General features: G+C 47.2%; 1 protein-coding gene across 1 annotated transcript; it reads right to left on the reverse strand.

Moving 5' to 3' along the window:
* Positions 1 to 501: 501 nt before the first annotated feature.
* LOC149336516 (XK-related protein 6-like) lies at positions 502 to 19,159 on the reverse strand. Its single transcript, XM_089554721.1, has 7 exons — positions 18,924 to 19,159; positions 16,156 to 16,339; positions 14,243 to 14,433; positions 12,244 to 12,453; positions 9,749 to 10,069; positions 5,180 to 5,280; positions 502 to 1,084 (listed from the first exon to the last, which is right to left on the reverse strand). Exons 1-7 carry the CDS (start codon positions 19,012 to 19,014, stop codon positions 992 to 994), a joined length of 1,191 nt encoding a protein of 396 aa, XP_089410847.1. The 5' UTR covers positions 19,015 to 19,159; the 3' UTR covers positions 502 to 991.
* Between the last annotated feature and the right edge of the window lie 3,908 nt (positions 19,160 to 23,067).

Consider the following 23,067-nt stretch of genomic DNA (forward strand, 5'->3'; position numbering starts at 1 on the left):
AGGCGGGCTACCTAATATTGAATAGTTAACTTTTTAATCTCTGCTAGGCTCCTTAATTGAGAAGCGTGTAGTCCACCGTAAGTAATATCCTTATCAGTTTTTAGAATTTCGAAAATGCGATTACCCTCGGCTCTGTGGCCAAACAAATTCTGCCTACATAGCGACAAAATACATGCGCCTTCAAGAAGCTTGCAGGCAGAGCAACCTCTCCAGTGCACACAACTTGTTGAAATATCCAAAATTCGTTCCAAACCATTCCCCAGACAGCGTTAGACAATCACAAAAGACATACTTGATCAGCCGAAGGTGCTTCAATATATGGTGAAGATCTCGCAGTTCCTTAAAACACTTGTGGACAAGCAAGCTAGAAAAAAAGGCAACTGTTAAAGATTTTTCTCGTTTATTTGTATTTATTTATTCATTTACACACACTTTTGTCTCGAAGAGCGAGACATTGCAGGAGTGCATTCATATACAATGATCATGATACAGCAGTAAATGAGCAAAGGAAAGAAAAAGAAAACAAACATGGGTACATATAGAAGTCGGTGGGTATAGAATTGATGTGATTACAATGTACACATAAATGCATCATCATATATGATTCGGTAACTAATCGGCAAATTTACCGTGAGGCAGTTCACGGAAGGAAACATTCAGTGAGTTCGAGATTTCTGTGATGGGCGGAAAAAAAAGAAAGTTTATAAGATATTGATATCTGTAGAGGAACTTAGTTGCGCGGGCTACTGCGTCGCGTGCGTGGTGCAGAAGGTTAGATGAACTGAATTGGTACTTGTACAGATAAAGTGGCTTGTAGGATCTTGTGGAAGAGAGTATTTCGGTCATGCATGCCCCTGTCAGCAAGGGAAGAATGTTGTATTACTGGAGGAATGAATAAGTTCAAAAACGCCTTTCAGGCGTGCCTTACACAATCATGCTGCGTAATGTTATAGGTGAATTGTCGTAAATACGGAGTCACAATGTTTTTGGGCTATGCAAGGGCCGTAACTAGACGGCTGTGCTCGTTCGCAGGATTCCCGTCGCACTCTGCCTCAGCTGTGAGGCCACCGTTTTTTCCAGCAGCCTGGAAGAAAGAGCAAGAACTTTGGTCATACGTAGTGCCTCCTTTGCGCTCACTATCGACAGTCGAGTAAAAAAATTGGAGGCTTATCAAGGTTAAGCCCACTGGATGCGAAGCATGTCCTTAGCGTTTGGAGGCATCTTGACCGCATACACGCCCGGCGCAAAGACGCTGGCGCGGTTGCGGGCACAGAGACTGACGCGACGGCGGGCGCGCGTCGCCTCATCCCTGGCGTGACGTCACATATCACGTGATGCAGCGATGGTGGCGCCGCCGCCGCGTCGCGCGCGACGGCGCGAACCGAAGCGTGGAGTGGAGGCCTCCGCCAGGCGACGTCCGACGGCGCGATATGAGGCCCCATCTGCAGCCGGTGTGACGTCATCACGTGCCGTCACATCATGTGATCTCACTTAAAGGTCAATGGCGGCCACCGCCGGGAGGCGACCGACGGCGCGATATGAGGCCCCATCTGCAGCCGGTGTGACGTCATCACGTGACGTCATGTAACGTGACCTACTTGAAGGTCACTTGAAGGTCAATGGTGGCCACCGCCGGGCGTCGCGCGAAGGCCCGAAATCTACGTTAATATGCTTCGCATAAAAGTATGGTCATTAGGTAGGACTGTTGCAAATATTGCTGTGCACAGGATTCTGGGAGCTTCCGGGTGACGTCACTGGTTACCATAGCAGTCACAGAGCCATGTCGTGAGGTTCCAACTGTACGTCCGCAAAGAGGTCTGTCCTTGACGGTTAAAGGCTTTAAATCTTAAGGAGTGAAGCAGTGACTTATTGGCACAGCGATACCACAGTATGCACGAGGATGTGAGTCACATTGACGGTGAGGGAGGGAAATAAATCGTTTCCTCAACGGCTGAAGAGAACATGTCTAGGGGCTCAGATTCTGCTGGAGTGAGCGAAATACCTCTCCTAGCGTACCAGATCAGATACTGCACCATATTATCCATCCGCACATCCCTTGGAAGAGCCGAGGAAAAAACCGGGAGCTTTTTGCAATGTTTTCAAGATCGGATGAGATGACGGCGCTACTGTAATTCGATCCCAATACCCCGTGAAAACGAGGCAGACACTGGGACACCGATATTCACTGCATTTTTTCTTTGTTAGTGGATTCGACACACCAACTAAACTGGAGGGCCAAAATTTAAGCTTAAGTGTTAGAATATGGACCTCACAAGCACCGAGCTTCATTTGGATGATTGAATCTGTTTCTCTGTGCACAGCTTAACCACATCCAGTAATACAAGAGGAGGGGAGAGAGACTTCAATGAATACAGGAGAGGTTTGCCTTGTTCTCAGCCTAGCATGCTTCTCCAGGTGAGGGCGAAAGAAGATAATACAAGCCTCTTCTACAGAACCAACTATCAACCAGCTCAAATTACTTTTGCGGATTAGTTACATTCAGTAGCTATTTCACCTAAACCATACTTTAAAGTGAAGGAGACTATAAGATACAAGTGCGTACGAAATATTTACGGTGCTCGACAGTTTAAGGAACACTCTGACGTGGATGTTTAATATAAAAGTACTGCTGGCACACTGAGGAAGCATTGACAGGAAGCAGAAAGCACTAGCACTCTTCCTATATCCTGTTCCTGTCGCAGTTCTTTTTACTCTTGAACCAGGAAACCAAACGCCTGCACGTCAGGCGCGCAAACACCCCCGTGGAGAGTCACCTAAAACAAGCGCAAGCTTCAGGCAAACAAGCCGTGTATATACAAGATAGCCTTTTCTTTTCCTTTTTTGGCATTCAATTCTTTATTAGCAAACTTTCTTAAGGTTATGGGGCGTCAAGTTATGTTAAGGTTAAGTGGCACAACGGCACGACGTCACTGCAGTCTTCTGTGCACCTAGTAAACTGTCTAGCCTGTGTTCTAGAACTACGAAATGCAGAGAAAGAAAGCAAGCATCCAACGGCTGCACTATCAAACATGCCAACGAGGTCATTGTGTCACAAGTTTCGTGTACAAGGTGCCCCTCTCTTGCGGTAGGGTGCATACAAGTCATGAGAGCGGTTCAGTCAATGTCCGGGCACGTGGGCATAATAAGTGTTTTGAAAATTTGCCTGGTCAAATTAAGCTCCCGCATTACTGTAGACAATGTAAAAATTGCGATCCGGCTTTCGATAAGATTTCGGTGACAGCAATAGTAAAAACAGGGAGAAAAAAAACTGTAGGGTTTTAACCTAGTTAAACCGAGTAGATGCGCGAAAGCATGTTTTTAGCCTGAATGGCTCATGGCTTTGCTTTGCTGGGGCGTCCGCACATCTGGCGACGATATCAGACTCAGACTTCGATCGAGGTTAAGCTGATTTGATCTGCTCGCGCCGCAGATGGAAGTTGATGAAGACGACTATCTGCAATGCACAGCCCGCGGTGGCTCAGTGGTTACGGCGCTCGGCTGCAGACCCGAAGGACGCGGGTTCGATCCCGGCCGCGGCGGCTGAATTTCGATGGAGGCGAAATTCTAGAGGCCCGTGTACTGTGCGATGTCGGTGCACGTTAAAGAACCCCAGGTGGTCGAAATTTCCGGAGCCCTCCACTACGGCGTCCCTCATAGCCTGAGTTGCTTCAGGACGTTAAACCCCATCAAACCAAACCAAACCAATCCACAGCGTGAGAGTGTGTTGCAGTTTAACACGAGGCGTGATCGGCTGCAGCGACAGCATATAGTGCTGTCGTGCACAGGCCAGCGAAGAATAACTGTTCGCGCTGCCGTGGATCGAATCCCATTCGCGGCAATATTCACTAATCCGGTGATTCTGAACCGAGCAAAATCGCCTAAATATTTTTCGGTCTGTCTGTCCGGGACCAACCCGGTTCACACAAATTCCACCGATGGCAGCACCTGCCACCTTACTCCGTGGCTTCGAAGTGTATACGAATGTTGTAAACATTCTTTCCCTGTTTTTATTTCATTATTTGCTTATTTATTTCACAAACAAGGAACTTAACGTGCCCTCGCTGTTGCTATAGGCAACGGCTCAAGACCGCAAGACCCGTTCACAAGATTCGCGGTCGGGGTTGGTGAGCGCATGAGTGTTTTCGCACTAAAAGAGACACTGGAAGCATTTCACATTAGGTTGCAAGGAAGTGACATGTGCATCATCTGCACATTCTTTGTGTCTGTCGCCTACGAATAAAGAACTTCAGCTGCTAAAAAACACTGTGGACGCGTGCAGGAAGAAAGGAAAAGAGTAATCTTGTCTGAGGGTTGGGTGCCTGAAGCTTGCACATGTTTCAGGTGACTCTCCACCTGAGTTGTTTGCGCGTGGTACGCATGCGTCGTTTGGCTTCCTGGCTTGGCCGCCTAACAATAAAACTTGACATGACAGTCCAGCGCTGTCCTGCGTACGTCTCCTATTAGAGCTGCCGTGTTTGATCCCTTGTCCCACTATATGCATGTTGCGCAGCCAAAAAAAAAAATGTAGGGCAGATTACACTCTCGTGTAAAGCTGATGACACAGCGATGCTGTTTGATTTTGGTTCGACTAAGTTTGCTGTTAGCGTTGTTGTTGTCGTCGAAAACGTTCTTCACTGGTTTTCTATTGCCTCCTTAACTACTTGTTCCGAGCGATGGACAAACTGTTACAAGAAGGACTTCGCTACGCATCGGAAGAGTCGTCCATTACATTCAATGTTTCGACAGCAGTACCTCAAAACGTTCTACAGTTGTCTCATAGTAAAAAATGGTGTCCAAGAAAATCCTGAACTTGAGCTGTGTTCGCAGTAATGAGGTTACCTACGGACGTCTGACGACGCCTGTCGGAGCAGACGACAACTATTGTATTAGTTGTCGTCCGCTCCGACAGGGGGCGTCAGGCGTCCTTGGGTGACCTCATTACTGCGAACACAGCCACTGCTGCGCACGACTTACGGAACAACCTCCGGCTTAAACAGCATCGCTGTTAAAAAGCCCGCATAGTCACGATGCTACTGTCCTATCTATAGTCACGTGGTTCAGGCAGGCCTGAAAGCGGGTGCACGCGCTGTGGTGGAGGGTGGGGTGCAGAGCGCGCCACTTCATCACCGGGAGAAGTGACAAGAGTGCGATTGTATCTGCTTTCCATAGCTGGTGTTACCTGTTCATCGGCGTCCGCACCAAGCGGGGTCCTGCTGGGGAACAGGGATACTTCGCACGCTGGGTGGTAACGGCTGCGGTACCAGCACATGCACACCACGCCTGCGGTGAAGGAGGCTGATTTTGCTTATTTACGAAAATATGTTAAAAAATGCTCGAAACTGAATTAGGAATTGTGCCGGATGAAAGACACTTACAAACAAGCAAACTACAGTGATTGACACCAGCAGGAAATTGCAATGAGCGCGAACTGCTGCGTATATGCTGTAGAAAGAAAGAATACGATTCATGCGCAGAGGAAAAAGATGAACGTAGATAAAAAATAAGAAAAGCCAAAGGATAACATGAGTACATAGAATTGAAAATACTGAGCAGGTAAGGAAGTAATGAGACTAAAGCTGGAGTGAGGCAAAATAAATTGTACATAAGTAAGACGGAAAGAAGGCAAGGCGCTCTCTTTCCGTTGCTCTCAGTTTTTCTTAGAACCGTTCTAAGAGAATGGTATGAAAAATATCTTCGAAAGGAAGTTTGAGTCTTTCGTTGTCTGGGCATAGAATAAGAGCTCGGACGACTCAGTATTTGGAAGAGGGTATGAAATTCTCAGCTATGTTTTCTGCCGTAAGAGAAATGAGAACTCTGCACGATGTGTGTGTCCTGTAGACTGATGAGTAAAAATGACCGTGAAAATGGGTGTGGCAATTTTGCGATGACTAAGAAGCAGCGGGAAAGCGGCGTCTTTTCTTTTTTAATTGAGTCGCACTTCTGAAAGATCAGTAGTCCGCGCAGGTCAACCGAACTGAACAGTTATGTTGCTGTCTAAATTTTGGATTGGGCACCGTAACTGCCCAGTTATAAAGACGTTTTTCATACAAAAATTTAGCGTCAATATGGTATGCTTGTTATAGTTGCATACACAACAGAAACAACGAACAGACTCAGCTTCGTCGCGATCACAAGGTGCAACTTGTGGGGACGCACTCGCCCCTCCGTGGTTCGCTTTTCCGCAATGTACCCCAGCTTTGCCCCGCAGCGCACTCTTCTCAGTTGTGTTTAACTAACAGGGGAGGGCGCTCGCGTCGCAGCGACACCAGCGCCACGGATGGCGTTTTGCTGCGCGCGCGCGGGGGAAAATCGTCTCTCTTCTCCCTGGGACCGGGAAGCGACCGGACGTTTCGCTCGCAGCTTCGCTCTTCGTCGGCGGGCGACCTCGTGTGGAAACGTGTTCCCCTCAGCTCGTCCCGTCCGGCCTCGGAGTTATTCCCTCTGCCCTACTGTGGGCGAACGTTCGCTCGTAACCGTGCTGGTGAGTCGGACATCCTCGATTCATCAGTGCATTTTGTTGCTAGCTGGCGTTATTGTTGTTATAGCAATAAATGCCTTGTTTGTGTCAGCCAGTGTGTCGTTCCTTTGTTCCCGTAGCGCAAGGCCCGCCGTGGTCGCCGTGCGCTCGGTAGCGCTCGCGACCACGGGGTGGGGTCCGGGCGGTTTTGAACTGTGTCAGCCGCGGTTAAACGGGGAGAACGGATTTAGCTCCCCCAATTTCAACCCCACAAACTTCAGCCTTTTTGCGTTAGTAGTTGGCACCTTTTGACTGACTTTGGCAAAAATACATCGACTGTACTTTTCTCTGCTTTCCCTCGCTTCAATTCGTATCCACGATACTTAATATTCTTCCACGATCCTTATGGAGGATTCCCGCTAGGACAGCGGAGGCAACAACGTATTGTGGTGCATACACAGTGTGCGAATACATTGCAACGAAGAATATCTAGAAGCGCTGAAAACTGAGGTGAAGAAATCGGTCACTCGAGAGTTTTGTGCAAACTTCGCTTTCTCAATATTAATGGATAAAAAGTGTTACGATAAAGAATTTTGGTAACTGCAATGAAAAGCGCAGGTGAGCGGGGATATTCTCTTCGGAAGGTGTGGTATGTTGTCTTTAGTAACCGATTACAACCACGACACACGCAGGCTGAACACGTTCATGAACACGTTCATGTCACGTTCATGACACGTTCATGTTTTTTCTGGTGGTGTTTAGAGGTGTTGGTTGATCTATGCGGGAGGGAATTTTGGCGTTGTTTGTAGTGTCCAAATGACCGGCTCAAGCTGGAAATGATGTCATTATAATAAGGAGAGCGTAAGAAAATCTTTCCTTGATATGAACTCGTACGTATTAACTGCTCTTAGTACGGCACCATTAAGAGAATGCCTACGTGCAAGTAGAATATTACGCCAACGAAGGGATTTCATTTGTATTAGAAAACGTTAAGAGGCATTTACCGTGAAGTACAGATTGACAAATACCACCCCGTTTTGCTTACAAAATCTGTCAGACAACCTCCCCGGAATCAGGAGGAGGAGGTTGTATGATTGGGGAGTATAGTATCTTGGTTCGGAGGACTTTCTGGTCGAATTAGTACCAGACGTTTAATAACTTTTTTTTTGGTACAAAGATACCGGAAGGACCCCTGAGCATACGCGGCGGTAAGTGCCGTTACTTTTCTTTAAATTTACGATTGTTATACTTTCGTTAGTCTACATCCCTGGTGTTCTCGCGCGTCCTCAATGATTTTCATCGGAGAAAAAAATCACTTTTCCCGAATAAAACGATGCAGTAGGCTGTTTGTCATTAGTTGTAAGGGCCGATGGACTATTAATGCGATTTCCTTCTGATTTAAACGAAAAAAATTGTGAACATGGAAAATTTCTTCTCCAATCGTCTTCAAGACTTCGTCCAGAAAATGCTGACCGACCCAGTTGCCCAAAGAAGGCATTCCAACGTGGTGAAGTAATACCTAGTACTTATTTCAGCTAGCCGAATGGATTAACTATATATTTATTTATGTTACCCTCAGGGTATATAGTACATGATAGAGGGGAGGGGCAAAAAGTAACACAAAAAAGTTAAATATACAAGAAGTTGAAACAACACAAAATACAGAACGCAAAGAACGAGAACATTTGAAGCAAAGATGAATAGGCAACATAGTAAAAGTAATAATAGCCCCGGAAATATTACACAGTAGCGCAAGTAGAAGTAGGAATACAAAAATACAGAGCATAACAAACACAGTAATCACACATCGATACTCATCGTTAATCAATCGTTACAATAACCTTTGAAATAAAACCTCGAACAGCCGTTTTGAAGTTGTCAGGGCCAGCTATGCTAGTAAGTGATGCAGGCAATTAATTTCAATCTTTGCTGGTGTGGGGAAGGAATGAATGCGAATAGCTGAATGTGCTGCAATGTGGAATGTTTATTTATAGCGGTGGTTAAGGCGAGATGAAATGTGCGGTGCAAGTTGAGCCCAAAGTGAACTTAAGTATGAGTTGTGATAAAAATATTTCATGAAAAAGACAAAGGCGAGATATTTTTCTGCTGGTGTACAACAGTGCGAGTGGCAGGAACGCTTTTATTTTAGTGCTGTATGTGATAGCTGTTCAGGATAAAATCGGCTGAGCGATTTTTTATTGCTTCAAGGGTCTGCGCGGCGGTGACATGCCCGGGATCCCGAACTTTTGCGTATTCCAATTGTGGCTGAATGTAAGTTGTGTACAATAAAATTTTTAACGATGATGGCGCTAGTAAAAATTACGGCTAATGTATCCCAGTGTGTGACTTGCCTTAAAGGTTTTGTGATAAATATGACTCACTATTACTCATATATGGGATCAATATGACTTAATATGACTCATATATATGTGATCAATATGGGCAAAATGTGATCAATATTTCAGGATTGCTGTGGCTCAGTGGTTATGGTGCTCCGCTGCTGACCCGAAAGACGCGGGTTCGACTCCGGCCGAGGCGGTCGAATTTCGATGGAGGCGAAATTCTAAAGGCCCATATACTGTGCGATGTCAGTGCACGTTAAAGAACCCCAGGTGGTCGAAATTTCCGGAGCCCATCACAACGCGTCTCTCATAGCCTGAGTCGCTTTGGGACGTTAAACCCCATAAACCAAACCAAAATTACATGATTGCACTTAAGTCTGCGCAATAGCGGAAACGCGAAAGCCTTTCACTTTCCTCTTTCTAGTTCCCTTTTAATTATTTGTTTTTATTGTTTGTTTTTATTTTTCATTTTCATTTTGTAAAATTTTATTTATTTTGTACTTTTATTTTATTATTTCTTTCCCATCGCTACCATCATCATCACTATAATCATCATTACTATAGCAACTCTCACGATCACTATAATCATCACTATTACTATCTAGATCTGTCATCATCACCACTATTACTATCTATATCTAGCACTATCACTATCTATCTTTAACACGAACTATCACTAACAGTATATATCATCATCACTATCACTACCAGTAGCCATCATTATCACTTTCATTGAAACTACTATCTCTAGCGCTATTACTATCGGCAGCCATCATTATCACTATCACTACCATCAACTGTTGCTTAATCAACTTCTACAGTTTATTCCAATTATCATACAACTTATGATTGACAGTTAGTGCGATCACTTTTGCGGACAACTTCCATCTACAACTTCCGTCCTCGCCACTCATGAGCCAAAAAAGGCTCTCGCTTTATTATAACTCACCAATGAGGAAGCTTACGGCCACCGCAGCCATGGCTATCTTTCCGTACAGGTGATAACCGCCATTCGTCCACTCCTTGTGGTACGTCAGGATCGACTCCAGGTTTTCCTCGCCGGCGTTCGTGTACATGAGGATGAGACCAGCCAACGCCACGGTGTTGCTGAGGGAATCACCAATGTTGATGAAGCAGAACGTGAAACCGGCGCCCATGGCGATGCCGTGTGCCAGTTTCTGCCAAAATGGCGAGTCTGCTGCCACCTTCTTCTTGACCATGAGGTCCGTGACCACCATTGCGAAGATGGTTGTCACCACAAAGTGGGTACCTGTTAAAAAAAATTAAATGACAATGACAATGACCGGCGGCTAACTTGGCAGCGAGTGTGGTCGCGTACGCTTAAGCTTGCTTTTTTTTATGAGACGCTAAGAGTCGACCCGATTCCGGAACACAACCGGGAAAGAAGAGTGGCGAGGGCCAGAGCTCTCCTACACAGCCACGGAGACGATACGGGGACAAGGTTCGTTGACGCAGCGGAATACGCATGCAGAACGCTCGCGATTCGCGGTCGCGGTCGTCGATTCATGTGGCAGAACGCGCATAACGGCAAGTGTAGCGTGCGAACGCGCAGAAGAGACGGAGGAAGCGGCGGTGGCACTCGCCCTCACGGATCCGACGTGCACCATGGTTCTCTGCGACTCGCGTCAGACGGTCAGAAAGTTCGCCAAAGGATGGATCTCACAGAGAGCGTCCCGAGTCCTGAGCAATCGACAAGTCCAGCAGGAGGTCGAATTTCAAACCAGAATTCAGTGGTTCCCGGCGCATATGAGAGAAGTATCGAAGACGCATCGCAACCGAAACGAGACGGCGCACGCCAAGGCGCGCGAGCTCGCGAACCGCGCCGGTGACCGTCGTTCGTGGAATAGCACGAAAGACTGCTTGACCAGCTACAACGAAATTACCAAGGCCCTCTGCCTGGCGCGCCGAACCTTCCTTCCGCCGAGCGACAAGCTGGACAGGGCGCACGCGGTGACCCTCAGACAACTGCAGACGCTCACGTACCCCAACCCAGAACTACACGACAGGCCCTACCCTGGTACATACCCGAATAATATATGCAAGGTCTGACACGCCAATATAGCCACTTTAAGTCACATGCTCTGGGACTGTAACAAAAACCTGCACGGTGCTAATTCCACAACCCTCCCGCCGCAGTTGGCCGCTGCCTTGCGCAGCCCCAGCCTCGGGGACCAACTCTGGGCCGTCGAGCAGGCCCACGAGGCGACGGCGAGGCAACGCCTCGACGTCCCCACGTGGGAGACCTAAGGCCCCGACGGCAAAAGCTCTGTAGGACTATAAATAAAGTTGTTACCAACCGAAACCAAATTCAGCATGCGTGCACTTCAGGAAACTGTGACCGCCAACAGGAAAGCCTTAACAGCTCTCGGTATGCCGGAGAGGGAAAGGTGCGCAAAAATACGTCCCAGGAAGCTGGATAGCCAAAATAAATTAATGAGTAACTGCTGCTGTGAAATGCATGAATGATTTGCACAGTGGGACGAAAAACGAGGAAGGTTACGGGGCCGAAGCGTTGAGTTGCAATTAAATTACATGTTCACGACAAAGAACATATATGCCGAGCGAACAGGAAAAAAACTTGGCTGTGGTTTAGCTCTGGTTAAACCTGGAGTGACGCGATAGCTACAGCTGGCCGAGTGGAACTCGCTCAGTCGAATTGCAAAGTCAGTCTTTCACCACTCCGTTTGATGATGATGATGTCCAAAGGCTTAATGGCACATACCCACGGCGGGGGATTCACCACGGTGAATAGCGGATACAAAAGCACTCATGTACAAGGAGTTTCTCTGGGCGTTCTTCATCTTCGTCCCTGGACGTGGATTCACTCTCTCCCCCTTCACACCTCCTCCATTTGGTTTCGCCGGCGCGCCGCGCCGCCGGCAGCTGCTCAAAACCACGTGACCAGCCACGGCGCCGCCACGCTGAAGGCTCGAAATGCTAGCGTAATGTAGGCGCGCGGCACGCACACCAGCAGCGTGCTCTGACGTCACTCCGCGCATGCGCAAATGGAATGGAATAAGCATGCGCGGTTCGAAAAAAAAAATAACAGGATGTAGTGTCAGAATCAAAACATCCGATCTTCGCCAACAGCGAGGGCCAAGTGAAGAGATTTCAAGCAGCACTTTCTGGCCTCATAACTGCAGTACGAATTGCTTCCGTATTCGCCGTCATGCTACTGCAGGAGGCTCAGGTACGGTGGTGGCATAGGATCTACGTGCCTAGAGTCGGAGGAACAAACGTACCAGTAAAATACATCGTTCAACAGAATATACAGTGGCGCTGAGAGCGTGTGGGCGACAGTAAGGGCGCGAGAATGGGAGCATGGGAGTGAGTTCTTCTGGAAACTTCTAAGAGCTGTCGCACTGTAAGAGTGTCCTTCTAAGAGCTGTCGCACTAATTGTTTCAATACACCGTAATACTCACCAAAAATATAAATGGCCCATGCGTCATCCACTATTCCGCGAAGCACCATGGCGCCGACACGAGATCCGACGGTTCCAAGTCTCCAAAGAAACTGCAGGATCGTGCCGGTCAGCGGAATCTCCGGCTCCTCTGGACGGCAACGCCGCTCAGCTCGGTCGTAGGCCGCCATGCACCACGGCAGGAAAGCTATGCCTCGTGCGAAGGAGAGGACTGCGCAGTGAGAGAGAGTTTTATGGAGCCATTTAAGGTGCATTTAGATTGATTGTAAAACATTTTATTCGCCGGAAAGAGCTTGGTAAGCGGTCGCGTTAAATGGTCGAGAGTACGCAGCCCTCGACGACTTTGTCAGCCCACTCCACCGCCAAAACTTGCGTTCTGGGGTCAGAGCTAGCCAGCATGGTCTCCCACCGCTCGAGAGAAGGAGCGGTAACTAGATCACTTGGAGGTGGCTCTATTTTGCAATCTCACAGGATGTGATCGTAGGTGGCTCGTTGGCCACAGTGTTTACAGTTTGGGTTGTAAAGGTATGGATAAATGTGCGCGAGGAGTGATGGGATGCGTATCGATCTCGTCTCTAGACGACGCCAAGAAACCTCTTGTTCTTAGGCAGGCTTTTGTCCGGAGAGGGGAAAATTCTCCTCTCTAGTTAAAAATGATTGGTGAGATCATGAGATGTGATCGTGGAGTCCTTCGTGAAATTCAGGGAGCCAGACTCATCCACTGCCCGGTCGACGAAACTTCGGGCTTTATTCTGGGCTGCCTTGTTTCCCGGATTCCCCGAATGGGCTGGGACCCATATCAATTCGGAATAATTTGGTGAGAATTTGGTTGCGTTCAGGATTCTAAGGGAGGTGCTTGTAATTCGCCCTCTTGCGAAATTGTTTACACAGATTTTGGAGTCGCTGAGGATGATGCTCTCTTGGGTATGCGCTAGGGCATTTAGCGTGGTTAGGCCAAATACGAATTTCGTGCGCTAGCTCTTCGGTCTTCACTTCGGTTTCAGTTTCGGTTCGAGGCTCGGTTTTCACATCCAGACGGACTTCAGACAAAGATGGGCGAATCGGACTTTAATCAGCACCTTATGGGGATGACTCGCTACCGTTACTGGGTTAAGGCCCATATATGCGAAATTGATCATTACCTACTTTAAACTGATAAATCGATGGGAGTCCTCATACAACTCCTTGCGCAGTGGTGCAGAGGTCAAGTGATGCGCCACGGCTCTGCGATGACAGGTTCCGCCACGGGTGGCGTTTTCAGGAAACCCAGGTTTCTCTTCCCGAGCAACCTCTTGCGTCTAATCATTAACTGACAATCCGGTGGCCAGACAGACAGTGGCGAAGTAGCCAGGTTGGCGAAATCAGTGAGTGGGTGTCTTCTGATAGCGCAGTGAAATCAGTTATGATAGACCTCCATTTAACTTATATATTAAGGCGAAAGCCTTTAATGGCTCATTCTCCCGTCTGTCCGTCCGGCGATACATCCAGCGCCTGGGGTGACTCATCGAAGAGCGCAGCTGCCAAAAGGTGACGTCATCTTCGTCGACAGGTGGAGCTGTCGGCGTGGGGGCGTCGAGCGCTGCTGCGTCGTCAGTCGGTGTGCGGCAGCTAGTGGAGGAGGATGGCTCCCAAGCGGTGCAGCCGTAACAAACATAGGCAGTCATTGGCAGTCGAAATAGCGCGACAAAGGCTTTCGCCTAGCGCACTTTAGGCTGCCAAAGTGCCCCCATAGTTTTTCTGCTACAGTATTACTCCAGGGGCCAGCACGGCGCGGCTTCTTGAAACTTTTCACACAGTACCAGTATTTTAATTGGTCGACCGCAAAAAAGAAGTTCACCCTAATGAAAAACGACCGGCATAATTTGGGGTGGGTCGGAAGAGCGCTCACTCGTTCTGGCCTCATAGAAGTTGACAAGTGGCGATCCCTATTGAAAACTGATGAAGCGACGTTTGAAGATGCCGAGGCGCAGCGCATGCTGAACATACGTTACACTGCTTACCTGTAGGAGCGCTCCAGTCTTGGGTGTCTAGCATGATGTACAGCTGGAGCACCAGCTGTGGAGCCGACTTCAGGAACGATTTGTACAGGTCCATCACGCACAGGTCCCTCTTGTGACGGTAGAGCACGCGGAACTCTTTCTCATCCTTTGTCTTCTGCGCCTTGAGACCGGTCCTCAAGAGCACCCCGTTCCTGGCGGGAAACGAAGAAGGAGTTGCTGAGACAGTAAACATGTGCCATGTTTACTGAGGTAAACAACGACGACAACAACAACAACAACTCAATCCTGCCATAAAAAAACTGAGCATCTGACCTCCTCAGTTTACTGGCTGGCTGTATATCTCATACTTCATGAAGCGTTTAACATCTATTTCTTTTTTTCTCGGGGTTGTCTTCTTGGCATCATATGTGGTCTTGACCACAGCTTACCATTCAAGCACCTGGATTTGACGTCTGAAACTCCTCGGTTGAGATCCCCGGACCTTAGGAAGAATTTAAATTTTACCTTTTTTTTAATAGCATGGGGACGTCATCTGGGATTTTGGGGTCCACTGATACTGGTCGACGCCGGGTTTCCCTGCCGATAAGCCGTGCAATGCTTTCGCGTGAAAGCTGTGGCTGCTCTAGTTGCTAGAAAGAGGTCTACGTGACGTGAACAACAGATATACCGGGTGTCCCAACTAAATGTAACCAAACTTTAAAAAAAGGCGAAGTGTTCTAGTCCAGTGAAACCAACTGAGGGTTGTTCATAGTCGCATGGCCTAGTCTTGAGTATTTTTTTCGCTCTTCAAAGTTAATTAAGTAGTTCAGTTTAATTAACTAACTTTTTAATTATTGACTTCAGGAAGAAAGTGTCAATGAAAAAGTTTTAGATCGCCTCGAAAAACTGCTAGTAGTGCTTCATTTATTGGCCTTAAAAGAAAGTTATCACGTGACCAGCTGCTCGCTCACTTCTCTGCCCCAGTGTGTACCCAAGGTCTCATCAAGGAGAGGAATTCGGAAAAAACGGATTTTATTCTTTAAGGAGCGTCTTGGGAAGTGGCACAGTTGTCATGTGGAAGCTTTTTCTTATTTTGCGGGTTATGGTTAAAGGCTGGTAAAAAAACTACTTTACGTAAATATTACCTTGCTGCAAATGTCTCAGTAAGCCGCTTCTCAAAGTGATCTACAACTTTTCCATTGGCACTTTACTCCTCAAGTCAATAATTAAAGTTAGTTAATTAAGCTTAACTAATTAGTCAACCTTGAGGAACGAAAAAAATACTGCAGACTAGGTCACGCGACTCTAAACAACCCTCATTTGGTTTCAGACGGCTAGGACATCCCGTGTTTTTTAAAAGCTTGGTTACATTTAGCTGGGACACCTGGTATATATGGGAAGCGTTTGTGCATAGAAGAATCATGTGCTCATCAAACTTTGCCAATAATATTACCAGTCATGACCAAATGTTTAGGGGAATCCCCCAAGGTGGATTAGATTTGTAATAAGGGAGTAATTACTCATTGACGTCCACCCAAGCGCAGCCATACGGCTACAAAGGAAAGCTTTCCTTTGTAGCCGTATGGCTGCGCATGGGTGGACGTCAATGAGTAATTACTCCCTTATTAATGTTACCAGTCATGTTTCGTTGTGTTAGCACTTGCTCACCAAAATATATGTACCCACCCCTTATGTAATACCCCTCGTGGGTCTTTAAGCTAATAAAATGAAATGAAATGAAATGGTTCTTCGTGTGGTTCTTGTTCTACGCACACTAAGTGCTCGGGTCTTTCAAAGAGTCAGCAAGAGGGGTCACTGTTTTTAGCCATTATATAGTGATCGTAACATAGCGGTCTAATGTAGTGATCGTAATGGGACCTAACGCCTTTGTAAAGGCGTAAGCTGTAATGAAGACCGAGTGTTTCTAATCTCACCTGTGAATGGTACCGATCAGAACTACGTTGAAAAACAAGGTCAGTTTCGAAGCGCTCTGGTCGTCAATGTGCCAGCTGATGCTAAATGCGTTGATCACGACTGGGGGCGCCACAGCAAGGAAGAGCGTAATGGAGAAGTACACCCACAGCCCGCTACGGGCGTAGGTGTAGACCAGCCACCCATCTGCGGAAAAGGACAAGGAAGCCAGCTAATCAAAAGTGCTCTGGATCGTCCTCATTCATTTGTGCTTATAGGTGTCAAATGTTCAGAGCCCAAGTGGTTTACTTCTGTACACGTTGTGCGGTTCGTTTTACATCGCAAGGGTTCCAATTCTTGAAGGTCAGTGACATTCTCGTCCTCACTTCTAAACAAATTCAGACTTCCGCGGATGCTACAGTAGCACCCGCCGTGACTTACAAGACAATCCTTCTGGCTATAAATTTTTGACAAATGCTGGAACTTTAGTAAGTTTTGTAACTAAAAGAAATATATTGGCAGTTATTATTCAAGGCAAAGTAGAAAAAGAAACTGAAAATATAACCACTGCTTCAATCACCATCATCATCACCATTACTACTCCCACTGCAGGGAAAACGCCTCTCCCATGTCTCTCCAATTAACCTTGCCCTTTGCCAGTTGCGACCACCGTACCCCCGCAAACTTCTTAATCTCATCCGCCCACCTCACTTTCTGCCGTGCTGGTTGGTGCATATACCGTACTGGTTGGTGCATACTAATTTGAACCAAGAGTTCATTAACGCGCAGTGACATAGCACAACATCGGGCATTTCGCTTCCATGAAATCGCGACGTCCGCGTTTCGATTGAACCCTCGTCTTTTGGCTAAGAAGCCGAGTGCACCAACCATGGAGACACAGTGGCGGGTCAGGCGGCCTATATTTCGCATTTGAGATTTCGTATCTTAAGAAGAGGAAGTAAAGAAAGCCCTAGGAGCAATGAAAAGGAGGAAAGCGGCTGGTGAGGATCAGATAACAGCAGATCTCTTGAACGACGCCGGGGAGATTGTGCTAAAAAGAACTAGCCACCATGTATACGCAATGCCTTATGACCTCGAGAATACAAGAATCTTGGAGTAACGCTAATATTATCGTAATTAATAAGAAAGGAGACGTCAAGGACTTGAAAAATTACAGACCAATCAGCTTACTGTCCGTTGCCTACAAGGTATTTGCTAAAGTAATCGCAAATGGAATCAGGACAACCTTAGACTTTAATCAAGCAAATGATCAGGTAGGCCTTCGTAAAGAATACTCGACAATAAATCATATTCGCACTATCAATCAGGTGATAGAGAAGTGCGCAGAATATAACCAACCCCTGCATACAGAGTTCATTGATAACGAGAAAGTATTTCACCACCTACACGAGTGCTCTGACGCTTTTAAGCCACACGGACCTTGACTCGCGTTGGTAATGTTAGCAAGTGTACCTTGTCTTTTTTCATCTGCCTCCTCCCATCATCAACATCCCCCATGGTGACCCTCTTTTTTCCTCTTCCCGTTCCCCGGTGTAGAGCAGCAGGCCAGATATTCATTTTTCCATCCAACTTCTCTGCGTTTCCCGTCAGTAAACCTTCTCTCTCTCTTGACTCAGTGGACAACTCAGCAGTCATGCAGGTATTGCGGAATCAGACAGTAGAAGAGTCTTATGTGAAAATACTGGAAGATATCTATAACGGTTGCACAGCTACCACAGTCCTCCATAAAGTCAGAAATAAAATTCGAATAAGGTGGGGTGCCATACAGGGAGACATAATCTGGCCAATGCAATTCACCGCCTGTTTACAAGAGGTACTGCGAGGCCTGGATTGGGAACAGTTGGGGACGAGAGCTAATGTAGAATACCTAAGTAATTTGCGATTCGCTGTTGACATTGCCTTGCTAAGTCACTCAGGAGATTAGCTCCAAAGAATGACTTATGAGGTAATCAGGAATACCAGAACGATAGGTTTCAAAATAAACATGCAGAAAACCAAAGTAATGTTCAACAGTCTCTCAAGGGAAAAGCAGTTTACAATTGATGTCGAGGAGCTGGAAGTGGTAAGGAAATATGTCTACTTATAGGGCAGGCAGTCACCGCTGATCCGGATCACGAGGGAAATAACAAGAAGAATACGAATGGGCTGGAGCGCATATGGCAGGCTCTCTCAGATGATGAATGGCAGTTTATCAGTATCCCTCAAGAGAAAAGTGTTACAACACTTGTATCTTACCGGTACTCTCCTATGGCCCATAAATCTGGAGACTAACAAAGAGGAGGCACAACGCAGCGAGCTATGGAAAGAATATTGATAGGTGTAACGTTTGGAGACCTTGAAGCGGGCGGAGTGGGTGAGGGAACAAACGCTTGTTAATGACATCCTAGTCGAAATCAAGAAGAAATGGGATTGGGCAGGGCATGTAATGCGAAGGCAAGATAACCGCTGGCCCTTAAGGGTAATGGAGTGGATTCCGAGATACGGCAGTCGTAATGGGGGGGGGGGGGGGGTAGAAAGTTAGGTGAGTGGATGAGATTAAGAAGTTTGCTGGGATACGGCGGGCGCAGTTGGCAAAGGACATGGTTAATTGTAGAGACATGGGAGGTGCCTTTGCCCGGCAGTGGGCGTAGTCAGGATGATGATGATGATGATCCGTGAGCGAGAAAAACTGAGCGCAAGCTGCAGAAAGTGAAGGTCAGTGTAAGCAAGGCTGGAAAAACCGCAAAACTTCTGTATCAGATGAAGAGAGCAGAAATCAGAGTCTACGTACCGCTCAGTATGCCGAAAGCAGAAAACAGGATCGAAATCACGGGGAAGGCGGCGTCCCACCACGTGAATTCGTACCTCCTGCCTTCCGTCATCGAAGTATTTACGTGGTACAAGGTGACGGACACGAAGAAGAACGTAGAGAGCGGGCCGGTATCCCCTGAACCACTGAGCGCATGTGCCAGATGAAGCACGAGAATTTCAGTTTGACGACCGTAAGAAAAACCAACGCTCACGACCGGCGAAGCCCGTATCGGCGTCCGGAAGCTCAGAGCATCCGCTTTCTTCGGCTTTCGACTTGTGATGGTGAATACACTACTACATTATGCGCTTGTACAACTTTTGAGAGTAAGCAACTACTCGCGATTAAGAAGCAGCGATCACTTTGCTTAAACCAAGGTCATTTTAATGCAGCTTTGAAAAAAATTCAGTTTTCTTTGTTTACATTTCTCTCAAGTCTTCCGCGTTCGATGCGTCCTTGCTTTTGTTTTTACGCATAGTAGACGGGGAGAGCAGTTCCGCGTCGTTGCGAATCTGGATGTAACACGGCTATGCATTTGAATACGCGGCCTACGAAGGCGGAAAAGACGCCAGCCGTAGTGCCCCACATGAGTCACGTTTACGAAGGATGCGCAAGGCGACCTCGCGCTTTCAACTCTCAGGAGAAATGTGAACAAACTTCCCTCTTCTCTAGTGCTGTGTGTTTATTTGTTATTCATTCACAAATTGTATTTATGCTCAGTTTTTTTACAAGACGCGGAGACAGTAAAAACGCAAGCATGCATGGCAGTATCAAAAAGAACTCAAAGTCTACCGTTGAATTGCATGAAGAATGAAGAACATGAACATGAAAAAGAATGGGCAGATCGCAGGTACCGAGGAGAACCCTATTTCAAACTTTTCTGAAAAAAAAAAAAACTCATACAATAAATAGACGAGGGATATTCCAAAAAATAAACCTTTTAAGTCCACATGAAAATGCGCAGTGGCCTCCTATACTCTTTATTAAGGGACTTACAGTGATTGTCAAAACTAAGAGCTCCATGTCTATTTCTAGAGCATGCTGAGTTGCTCGGTATACGTCACCGGCGTTTCACATTTCTTGAGGAAGACTTGTCTTCACCCCTCCAAAAATGTGGACTTTCACTGACACGACAAAAGCCCCACATACTACATGACTTAGAAGCAAACACATTGGTCTCTTGAGTGTTTCCAAAGTCTGCGCCTAATCTAGTTTATGTGACTGAGTTGGACTTTTCTGCGTAGAAGATGAGCTAAAGTGGTCTGGGGTAAACCCTACTAGGCTGGTGTAGTAAGCCAGCCTAGTAGGGCCAGCCTCCGTCGCACACTTCTACGTACTTATTGCCATGGATGGCTGTTGGTTACGTTCTGTAAGGTACCATGGCCGCGGTCGGTCACATGTCTAATATCCGTGCACAAAATTTTAAATATTAGAAAACTGTAAGGCATTGGTATAGAAATATTGAAGGCAATGGTACATTCTTCCGATGTGTAGGAAAATCTTTCTTTTGTAATGTTTCTATCGTTCGCATCGAACAGTTAAGACTGCCATAGGAAACCGGTGGGGAAGGTTTTTGACGATAGCAAAAGCGTTATTACCAAAAAAAAAAAAATTCAAGTCTGCCGACGGGAGGTTTGCGGATATATTGATTGTTATTGTGAAATTTTACAATATATAAAAAATTGCGCTCATAAACTCTTTCCCGTTCAAAAATGATTTGTCCAGAATTGTTGGGTATGAGCGTCGCTGCGGCGGAGCAGGAAGCTCCGCCTCACGGGGAATTCCCGCGCGCGTCGGCGGTGGGGCTTAGAGTTGTTGTATATGCTACCAAAGGTGAGCAGATTTGTGCGTCTGTTTTCAAAACGCTGTTCGCGACTCCATTGGTAGAGCGCCATCACGTGGTGTTCAAGCAACCGTGTACTGCGGAGAAGGAGACGCTCGGGACACTTTTTATAATTCCCGACGCCGCCGCTGCCGCGAACTGGATTGACAGCCGGCCAAGTTCGAAGCGTATCCACTATTCAACCGCTGTTTACGTTCGCTGCTGTTCACGTGCGTAGCTCTCGCGTTTTTTTTTCCCTAAAAGTTCCATTGAGGTTTCTTTACCGAAAACAGGCTCGACTTGCGGCTCTGCTCTTTTTCGTGTACTCTGTTTAAACGCTAAACTAGAGCTCTGCGTTGCGTATTTATCCCTGTTCGCATAAAACCTGAATGGGAAACAATTTTTAAGCGAGGGAAAACATGTTTAGGCATCTGATTGTTAACTTCAGATGCTAACGTTCATCATGTTTCGAGTAAACTGTATTCTGGATTTTATACTGTCCTTTAGTTCCGGCTCATAAACTTTTTGCAGGAGTTTCGGAGTCAATAAAGTGGTCTATAAACAGGTTTTTTAACGCAGGTCCGGCGATTAAATGATGCCGCAAAGATGAATGAGTGCTGCATTTGTACGACGTATTTAGAATACTGAGTCTGCCCTTAAGTTATCAGGTAAACAGTTCGGGGAAGGAGACCGTGGGAATCGGCTGCTGCCGCAGCTCACGGTGCGCGCTAGAAAGTGCAGCGCATTTTCTTGACTATATTTTTTGACTGGGTTACGCAGTCAACTGCTTCGATGCCCTTTGTTTGCGATCAAGCGAAAAGGTGGTTTACAAACCTCGGAAAAGCGCCCAGGGTCGATCGGTGATGCTCTAGGCATGTCGCCTGAAGAAACGGAGTGCGGCCTCACCGCATAACTTCGGTTGCTTGACAGGCAAGATGGCGGACCTACGCGCAACTCTGCTACCTCTGGTAGCATATACAGTAACTCTAGAGGGGCTAGCGGAGGAGCGCCGAGTTCTGAAAAAGTCGTAATCTTTGGGGTCATGACTTTCATTGACACGGCTTGAGCAGAAGAAAAAATTGGCAGAGGCTCAGCTTGGTTAAGCCCGGAAATTGCGAGAGCAACTTCATCCGTTTCTTCAGCCCGCCGTCGTTTCCTAGCTTGAGCGAATCGTTGCATCTTGCCTTGTGCATGTCGGACGACATGGCCTGGCTGAAATGCACAGCGTGGTTACGCCGGGACGACTGCGACGAGCCGGGTCAGAGCCCGATATATCTCCGTCTGGCGTGACGTCATCACAGCGAGCGTCTCCTCGCGGCAGCGGCGCGCAGCTGCTGCTCGGCGCAGCGTGGTTACGCTGGGACGACCGCGACGAGACGAGTTGGGGATCTGTCTTTCTCCGTCTGGCGTGACGTCACAGCGGAGGTCATGCTAAAGGTCAAACGTGGTTACATCGCCGGGACGACGCTGAAGGGCTCAAATTGCGAGCAGTATTGCTTCCGCAATAAAGACCTTGTGCCATGGCGCTCTTTGGCCAATGATTCCCTTCCGCCGTAAAAATCCATCATCAGTACAGGCTCTATCAGAAGTAAACAGCCCAAAGGATTTACTTCTGGGCCAAGGTGCTTTGCTCGTTATGCATCACCTGCGTCCCAAGTCTCTTGATGGTAGGAAGAGCTCTCGCACCCGCTCTTGCGATGGTTAGGACTTTCACGGATGATACCAGAGCCCCACTGCATTGCTTAGAAGCAGGCTATTTGGAAGCTTTGCTTTCGCCTAAGGCTGTATAGTTACTCTGCGTCACAAACATAATAATGCTGCAGCTTGGGATGCAAAGTCATGCTCCAAGATCTAAAACTGCAAACGCGTCCGCTTTGAATTTTGGCGACGACTCCGTCAGCCGTCGGCAATGATGTGCGGGGAGCGTGATTCCATTTTGCCCAGCATTCTATTATCTGAAAGCCGTTGTTCCGAATGAACACTGAAACTCCCTTGGACGTCTTGTGGACGTTTAGGACGTCTGTGGGACGTCCAAGAGAGTTTCAATGCTTATTGGGCTCATGGCGGCCTCAGAAGAGTGAACTGCACTCGACTTTCGGGCGTTCGTGTGCTAACTTTTGTTTTTTTTTATTCCTCAAGGGTCTCATTTTGAGACATTACATCAGCGAGTGGGGGTTACAAAGCAAAGCAATTCAATGAAAATCACGATGAGCTCGTTTGGCGCAAGTGATGTTTCGGTGCACGTAATAAAATGGCATATGAGGCATCTCATAGGCTGGCTTCCATGTAAGCAAGCGACTGAAA

The sequence above is a fragment of the Amblyomma mixtum genome, chromosome 7 (assembly GCF_055824585.1).
Source record: "Amblyomma mixtum isolate Tamu chromosome 7, ASM5582458v1, whole genome shotgun sequence".
NCBI lineage: Eukaryota > Metazoa > Arthropoda > Arachnida > Ixodida > Ixodidae > Amblyomma > Amblyomma mixtum.

Excerpts from the sequence above, each read along its gene's own strand:
- LOC149336516 (XM_089554721.1), bottom strand. The coding sequence starts at position 19,014 with ATGACGGAAGGCAGGAGGTACGAATTCACGTGGTGGGACGCCGCCTTC. Across the intron at positions 12,454-14,242 it reads AGACTGGAGCGCTCCTACAG|TCCTCTCCTTCGCACGAGGC; the intron begins GTAAGCAGTGTA and ends CTCACTGCGCAG. Across the intron at positions 5,281-9,748 it reads GGCCGTAAGCTTCCTCATTG|GCGTGGTGTGCATGTGCTGG; the intron begins GTGAGTTATAAT and ends CCTTCACCGCAG.